The sequence below is a fragment of the Chelon labrosus genome (assembly GCF_963514085.1).
Source record: "Chelon labrosus genome assembly, contig: SCAFFOLD_62, whole genome shotgun sequence".
NCBI lineage: Eukaryota > Metazoa > Chordata > Actinopteri > Mugiliformes > Mugilidae > Chelon > Chelon labrosus.
In genome coordinates this window covers 1-9,115 of record NW_028181493.1, presented here as the reverse complement: position 1 = coordinate 9,115, position 9,115 = coordinate 1, and the positions used below count along the sequence as shown (strand labels likewise).

The window sequence follows — 9,115 nt, the reverse complement described above, 5'->3', positions numbered from 1 at the left end:
GATGTTTTTAATTAAATAAATAATGAGCTGTTGAACACTCATAAGAGTTATATTCAGTATGTTACATAACATTATTTGACATGTCTATTTGTCTGTGTATGGTTTTCCTCCAGCTGATCCAGACAGACTGCAGTGACGTCCAACATGAGACAAAGAGCTGGACTCGCAGGACAATTTGAAGGTCTTCACTTCATCGCTGATTCCTTGTTACAGCCTGGATGTGTTAAGTTTAATATTGATGTTTTTCTAACTGTAAGACTGTGCCGTAAACTGTTAAACTAATTGCTCAGGTAGGAGTAATGAGTTTTATTGTTAAAATGATTATGATTAACGATCAATTATTACGATTTGCTCGTTCTTTGTCTGGGGATCCTAGTGAGGACAGCCCTCTTAAAGGTGGGGGTGTGACGATCCCTCCCACTCTCTTCCTTATTTGATGCTGGCTTTCAGGTGGAGCTGGGAGGGGTCTGCTGCCTGTACCTGCCCTTCAGTTTGTAGAAGGCGAAGCATAAAGGACGACCCTTCTCAGTGTCTCTCTCTCTCAGCCAGGCCTACTGCATCCTCCTCATCCTGTTTGGTTTGTTGTACCCTGCATGACATCAAACTCACACCCATCCAGTCAGAAGGAACCAGGCCTTAAATGACTATTTGAGTTGTGCTTTTTGTTATAGCTGCTGCTCATGGTAGTAAAGACATGCTATTTAGTAAAGACATTCGCGACGTAAGTCGCGAATACTTTCATACCTGTCTTGACCTGACCATTACTTTTTGTAGTCAAACATGAAATTATTTGCAACGTAAGTCGCAAATATTTTCACCAGGATTATATTATGACTATATGAACAGGTGATCATTAAAGCATCATAGCATCTTAGTATAATTGCATTGTAGCATCTTAGCATCGTAGCAACATAGTATCTTAGCTTTGTAGCATCTTAGTATCATAGCATCTTAGTATCTTAGCATCATAGCACTGTAGTAGCATCTTGGCATAGTAGCATCATCATAGCATCGTAGCATCGTACTATCACAGCAATATAGCATGGTATCGCAGACTGCTGCGGCCACTGCATCACTCTCGCGATTTCCCGCAGGGGAATTGTCTAGTTAGTGATGCAGTGCTACGCAATGCAAACTATTGACCCTCATAGCAAAGCTATGGGAGTCAATAGTTTGCAGTGCGAAGCACTGCAAACTATTGTTCTTCACTACGTTTTTTCTTCTTATTAGTGATGCAGTGCTACGCAATGCAAACTATTGACCCTCATAGCAAAGCTATGGGAGTCAATAGTTTGCAGTGCGAAGCACTGCAAACTATTGTTCTTCACTACGTTTTTTCTTCTTATTATTAAACTTTTTCCACACCCGATTTTTCGAAACTTTTCAACTCAAATACCGTGCGTCGCACACAGACACAAAATACATCAAAACGTGCGTCTCGATCGGACTCGGTGTGCTTCTATACAGTTCTTTCAAACAAGATTTTTTCGCGACGTAGTCGCGAAAAAAACGCGATAAATTTCCCATTGAAATGAATGGAGAAGCCCGAAAAAAGCGGCAACATTCCAAAATTTACAGCTTGGCTTTGTCGAGTGATTACTCGGCCATGCTTTGTAGTAGAAACTTGCTTGGAAGTTTGTACGAGGCACGGGAAGTGTATCTTTCTCTTCCTGAAAACGGCGTTTCGATACCTTTTACGGTTTGGTCAGGGTCGCAGTTTACGTTTTGGTGAAATTTGGGGAAAAAAATTAAAAATCAGCGTTTATAATGGGGCTCTATGGGCCCACTCTGACCGACACTCTAACTTCAGAGTTTCGGTGATATTCTGAAAAAAAAAGGTTCAATCTCACGTGGTGGCCACAGTTTTTGAGGTACAGAGATAAAAAATACGTAAAAACGTAGGGATTTTTGTTGGCTTTCAGATGGTGTGGGTTTTATTTGTGTGAGACGTACGGTTTGGGCTGCAGGCTCCTCCGAGCGAGGAGTGCGCCGACCAGTTTTCGAATTTTTCCCCATGTGTGTGTATGTGGAAAGCGAGAGCGATTTTTCGACGATTTTTCACGTCGCATACTTTTTTTCTAAAACGACTACGGCCACAATTTTCGCAGTAGGCGCGTGGGAACAACACTAAATTGTAGAAAACCCTCGGCTGACGCTCACGATGTGTTCGTTTTCCCGATAGGACTTGTAGTTTTTGATTTATGAGCATTTGTTCGGAGGGCAAATCCTAGTTTGCACTTTCCCTCTGACTCAGGCAGAGGTGAGAGAGAGAAGGAGACTTCAGCGTCAGTTGACCCTGGTAGCCATGACAACCAGACCCCAACCAGCTTACACACGCAGCAGGAGGGGACGAGAGGCGGGAAAAGAGCTCTCAGTGGAAAACATGATCTGCCAAAACATTAAAACCCCCCAAACCACCCCTGTCTCCCTTGGTGCTTTCACACAGCTGCTGGGCCTCTTAGCTATGGCTCTTCTCATTGACTGACTGACAATTTCTCAGTCATGTTTGACCTTTTCCTTTATTTTAAACACAAATTATATCTGGCTGCTTTGCTGAAACTCCTGACACAACATCCCTGACCCGTTTCCTTCATCTTATTAGGTCAGTGAATAGCTAAACTGCTAACAGACGCTAACGACTAGCCGCCCAGTGATTTAGCCGACGACTAGCCTTCCAGCATAGCTCATGTATGTTAGCAAGCTAGCGGAGCTAACGGAGCTAGCTAGCCGCTACCTTAACGCCGCGGACTCAACCGCGGAGTTAGCCTCGAGCTAACCGCTAGCTAACCGGGATTTAACCGCGGACCCGCGGGAGTTAAACACGAATTAGCCGCGGCAGTGAGCCGTGAGCTAACGCGGAGGCTAGTGGGGTTAGCCGCCGGCTAATTCGCCGCGTTGCAAGCCGGGGGCTTATCACAGTAATAATGTTGAAGTTTTACAATTTAAAGGGAAGATATTTTTAAATTAAACTGTGTCAAACTGAAAAATATATTATTCCACCACATAAAGTAGGAAACATTTATGGCTTGCAACAACATTAATGACAGTATATATATATAATTGGAGTAATTTAATATAATATGATGTTTTTAATTAAATAAATAATGAGCTGTTGAACACTCATAAGAGTTATATTAAGTATGTTACATAACATTATTTGACATGTCTATTTGTCTGCCTATAGTTTTCCTCCAGCTGATCCAGACAGACTGCAGTGACGTCCAACATGAGACAAAGAGCTGGACTCGCAGGACAATTTGAAGGTCTTCACTTCATCGCTGATTCCTTGTTACAGCCTGGATGTGTTAAGTTTAATATTATTGTTTATCTAACTGTAAGACTGTGCCGTAAACTGTTAAACTATTGCTCAGGTAGGAGTAATGAGTAGTAAAACTCACACCCATCCAGTCAGAAGGAACCAGGCCTTAAATGACTATTTGAGTTGTGCTTTTTGTTATAGCTGCTGCTCATGGTAGTAAAGACATGCTACTTAGTAAAGACATTCACGACGTAAGTCGCGAATACTTTCATACCTGTCTTGACCTGACCATTACTTTTTGTAGTCAAACATGAAATTATTTGCGACGTAAGCGACGTAAGTCGCAAATATTTTCACCAGGATTATATTATGACTATATGAACAGGTGATCATTAAAGCATCATAGCATCTTAGTATAATTGCATTGTAGCATCTTAGCATCTCGGCATAGTAGCATCATCATAGCATCGTAGCATCGTACTGTCACAGCAATATAGCATGGTATCGCAGACTGCTGCGGCCACTGCATCACTCTCGCGATTTCCCGCAGGGGAATTGTCTAGTTAGCTATGTTATGTGACATTAAATATTGTCAAAATGTTTTTGAATCGAACTGAATTAATTTCTGTCTGTACCCGGCTGGCCTTCCTGCCACTGTCACCTTTGTTTTGTAAAGCGTCTTGAGACGATTTGTATTGTTATTGACACTACAGAAATAAAATTGAATTGAATCGATTTGACAGTCAGGTAATGATTACCTGCTACTAGACTACTTAAATATATATCTCATACTAAATAGTTAGACATTATGATCTTCTGAACCTTTGCTTCAAGACATTTTCTCTAACTGGACCTTTATAAAACTGAGTTAAGAGTACTCCTGCTGTAGTCTGTCAGTTAAATCTGGAGGAGCTGTGTAAACGTACTAATGTTAATGTGCTGTATTGTGCTGGATGACATATTCCTGTGAGTAATAAATCTGTATACAGTCGTACACTGAAACAATCACTAAACCCTGAACGCAGTCAGAGTGAACAGAAGTAAAGTCAGATGATCTTAAAGTGTGTAATAAGATTATTAGAGTACACAAACACAATCATCCATCTTCTAATCAATGACAAATCAGACATGATACTGATGAGGTTCTAAAGCATCTTTAATTACTTGAGTTTAGATATTAGGTTACATGAAGAACATATGAATACATGAATCACAGTAGATGAACAGTAAAATATGTCACTGCTCCATCATCAGCTTTAACAGAACAACAAACTGGATTTAAAACATGATTTTCTATCATTAATGACTCAGAGATCACATGACCAGGTGATTGTTGAAACTAAAACCCCAGTAATAACAAATAATGATTAGTGAAATCATGATGCTCCTAATCTCTGAAACTACTTTAATGATCTGTGTGGATGGTTAGCTCTGAAGATCACTGAATCACACATTCCTTATTTTTCACTACCACATATGCAGCTCCCACTGCACCTCCCAGTACAGCTCCCAATGGACCTGCCACAAGTGATCCAACAAGTGCTCCAGATATTACGGTAGGATCTACCAATGTCTGAATAAAGCCGTTGTCTCTCTCTGCTCGTCTTCTTGCTTCTTCAAGCTTCATCTGTATATTTTCTCTCAGAAGTCGTCTGATTTCTTCTAGTATGGCTCTCTCAGCTTCTTTGTACATCTCAGTGGTGTAGCACCTTCCTCCATTTCTTTGAACCATTGAGTTGATCTTCTTCAGCAGCTCTCTGACCTGAGATGGATCTTTATCTCTGTTGTTAAAGACATGATATCCTCCTCCACACTGACTGATGAAGTGAGTGAGATTTTTATCTTTCTTGATGAAATCTTCTATGGAGACTCCATCCGCCTCCAGATCATCTCCACGGGTGAACAAGACCATCGTGTAACGGGCTGCTTCTTCTCCAAACATCTTCTTAATGATTGTCACTGTTTTCTGTTCTTCTTTTGTGAATCTGTTTGCCTGAATCACCACCAAGAACACATGAGGACCAGGAATAGTGAATGAGATGCATTTACCGATCTCTCTCTTCACTACAGCCTCAGGTAATTTGTTGTCATACAGACCTGGAGTATCAACCACATCCACTATCTGACCATCAAACAATCCTGTCTCCTTCTGACACTCTGAAGTTACTGAAGAAGGAGACATTGTAGATTCAAAAGCTTTTCTTCCTAAGATGGTGTTTCCTGTTGCACTCTTCCCAGATCCAGTTTTCCCAACAAGAACAATCCTCAGCTCTCCTTCCTGTTCAGCAGCTGTTGGAGAAATTCACAGAGACATTAGAGATGCTGTAAAGTCTAAATTCAATCTGTTACCATCATATCTCAATCAGCAGCTCACTGAATAATGAACAGTTATGTTTCTGTACATTATAAAAACTAATCAACAACCAGTTTCATTAGAAAACATCTGAAACTCACTCGACACAGTTCCAAGTTGTCTCTATACGTTTTAATCAATCACTCAGCTTTTGGTTTGTCTGCTTTCTTTTCAATTTTGCCTTTATTTCTTTTCCTCTTCTGCTGTGTTCACCTCCTGGACTACCTTCCTGTGTCTGGACTTGTTCTATTAAAGCTTCAGATCTGAACCTTCTCTTGTCTTTTTACCGAATTCAGTTCAGGTCAATCCAGTTTTATTAACAGTGGGGAAAATAAGTATTTGATACACCGCCCATTTTGCAAGTTTCCCCCCTTATAAAGAATGGAGAGGTCTGTAATTTTCATCATAGGTACACTTCAACTGTGAGAGACAGAATCTAAAATAAAAATCCAGAAAATCACATTTTTAAATAATTAATTTGTATTTTATTGCATGAAATAAGTATTTGATCACCTACCAACCAGCATGGATTTTGGCTCTCACAGACCTGCTAGTTTGTCTTTAAGAGGCCCTCCTGTCCTCCACTCATTACCTGTATTAATTGCACCAGTTTGAACTCGTTATCTGTATAAGAGACACCTGTCCACACACACAATCGATCACACTCCAACTGCTCCACCATGGCCAAGACCATAGAGCTGTCAAAGGACACCAGAGACAAAACTGTAGACCTGCACATGGCTGGGATAGGCTACAGGACAATAGGACAGCAGCTTGGTGAGAAGGCAACAACTGTTTAGAAAATGGAAGGGACTCAAGATGACTGTCAGTCTCCCTCGGACTGGGGCTCCATGCAAGATCTTGCCTCGTGGAGTGTCAATGATCATGAGAAAGGTCAGGGATCAGCCCAGAACTACAAAGGAGGACCTGGTCTATGACCTGAAGAGAGCTGGGACCACAGTCTCAATGGTTACCATTAGTAACACACTACGCCATCATAGATTAAAATCCTGCAGCACATGCAAGGTCATGTGGTCAGATGAGACCAAAAGTCAACTTTTTGGTATAAACTCCACTCGCCATGTTTAGGAAAAGGAAGGATGAGTACAATCCCATCAACACCATCCCAACTGTGAAGCATGGGGGTAGAAACATAATGCTTTGGGGGTAGTTTTCTGCAAAGGGACCAGGACGAGTGCACCGTATTGTAGGGCTGCTCGATTTTGGAAAAAATGAGAATCACGATTTTTTTGGTCAAGATTGAAATCACGATTCTTTTTGAGTTTGAAAATAAAATGTATTTATTCGGCATTTCGGCAAAAAAACTCACTGTAACCCCCCCCTCCCGTTCAATTTGGGAGAGACCCAGAGGTGAACTGTCCTGAAAGAGGTGAACAATGACCTGAAACACACAGCCATGGCAACTAAGGAGTGGCTCTGTAGGAAGCATTTCAAGGTCCTGGAGTGACCTAGTCAGTCTCTAGACTTAAACCCAATAGAAAATCTTTTTAGGGAGATGAAACTCTGTGTTGGTCAGCTACAGCCTCAAAACCTGAAAGATGTGGAGGAGATCTGTATGGAGGAGTGGTCCTAAATACCTGCTGCAGTGTGTGCAAACCTGGTCAAGACATAAGATATAAGACATAAGACGTTTATTTGATCCCACGTGTGGGAAATTTCCTTGTTCCAGTAGCACAGAATTTGGCAGAAAAATATATATACAGAAACACAGTGACGACTTTGAACAGGGAAAAGGTTATCAAAAAAACACAAATACAAAAATTAAAAAAATATATATCAAAAAATATACAAAAGAATGACCATACTCTGAGAAAATATAGGGAGGAGAAATAACTAGAAAATATAAGACATTCTGTATGTACAGTGTGGAGAATGGTGGAATAAACTTTACAAAAAAATAATTGCTTAAACTTTGAGAAAGACATTTTGAGTTGGTGAGGTAGTGGTTTGTGCAAAAACAGGCAGTGCAAAGAAGCTTAGTTTGTTCAAAAAGAAAAGTACAGTTCTTATTGACTCTAAGGGGGGAAAGTTGCAAAATCTGCGGTGTATCAAATACTTATTTTCCCTACTGTATATAGTGTCAGTAACAATACAGATCATCTTGATCTGTATAAACATGTTTATCAGATGGAAACTCCCCAGGAAGTAGAACAAAGAAGGGCTGTGGCCAAAACTGAAAATATGGGACTTCCGGTGGTGACGCTGAAGCGAATGGCAGCCTAAACACCCCGCTCCCAACCGGTTGGATATTTATCCCCTTTGAAGAACATTAGAATTTAAAAATTGCACAGAAAGTTAGCATGGAAGGGGATAAGCAAAAAAAGACTAAAAGTAAACAGGGCTCAAGACGTGATAGAGGAGAGACTGTCGAAGAAAAATACTACGGAGACGAGGAAAGCTATGAGAACAATGGCGGCGCTGACGAGGAAGAAGCTAACCCCGTCATGCAGGCCATCTACAACGAGATTCGTGCACTCAGGGCTGATGTTAAAAGTGAAATGAGTGAATTTCGACTTTCCTTTCGTAACGACATGAAGAAGGAGTTGAACGAGTTTAGAGGAGAAATCAACCGAAAACTCGAAGAAGCTACAGGTGAGCTACAAGCTACCATAGCAAGAGTGGGCAAGGCCGAACAGCGCATATCCGACATTGAAGACTGGGACATGGCAGCGAAGGAGGCTCTCACCCAGGCGCTAGAGAACCAAGAGGCCCTGCAGGCTAAGCTAACCGAGCTAGAAGCACGCTCGCGCCGCAACAATCTCCGTATTTACGGAGTACCGGAGGAATCAGAGGGGTCCAATGTGTCGGAGTTTATAACGAAGCTAATAAAATCAGAAGTCGGCCCGCCGGCCGCGGACATGGACCTCGGAATACAGCGCTGCCACCGGGCGCTCGCCCCAAAGCCTCCCCCAGACGCACCGCCGAGATCATTGGTGATTTGCTTCCTCGAATTCAGAGTGAAAGAACAGGTACTGCGTACGGCGTGGAGAAAGAAAGATGTTCGTTACGAGGGGAAAAGGATCTATTTTGATCAAGATTACCCCCCCGAAATATTGAAGAAAAGAAAGGCATATGTGGGGATACTGAGAGAGCTTAAAGCCAAAGGGATCCGCTTCCAAACGCCACATCCAGCCAAGTTGAAGGTGTTTTTCGACAGCGGCACACAGATCTACGTGAGCGCAGCAGAGGCGGCTAAAGACCTGAAGAGGAGAGGATTCCCTATGGAGAACGTCAAGGAGCCTGACTCTACAGCGCTGAAGCAGCGGAGATGGGCGACGTGGGAGAGGGCAGGTGCAGATCGCAGCAGACAGGTAGTGGACCAAGGTCGGATAAAAGAGAGACTACGGAGCTTTCAGCGTGTTCCTCCTGGAGCAACTGCTGCTGGCGAGTGAAAACACCTGAGGGTAAACATATTCACACATTGCGGGGTGAGTGACTGGAGCCATGTGCCTGTACAGAAGTTGAGCCCAGTGACTGTTAAT

General features: G+C 42.2%; 1 protein-coding gene across 1 annotated transcript; it reads right to left on the bottom strand.

The window, feature by feature from the left end:
• Positions 1-4,318: 4,318 nt before the first annotated feature.
• Positions 4,319-6,294, bottom strand: LOC311510002 (GTPase IMAP family member 9-like; the record flags this gene model as incomplete). The annotated part of the gene is made up of 2 exons (XM_084575473.1): positions 4,319-5,548; positions 6,276-6,294. The coding sequence occupies 2 exons, from the start codon at positions 6,292-6,294 to the stop codon at positions 4,698-4,700; spliced, it is 870 nt and encodes a 289-aa protein (XP_084431599.1). The 3' UTR covers positions 4,319-4,697.
• Between the last annotated feature and the right edge of the window lie 2,821 nt (positions 6,295-9,115).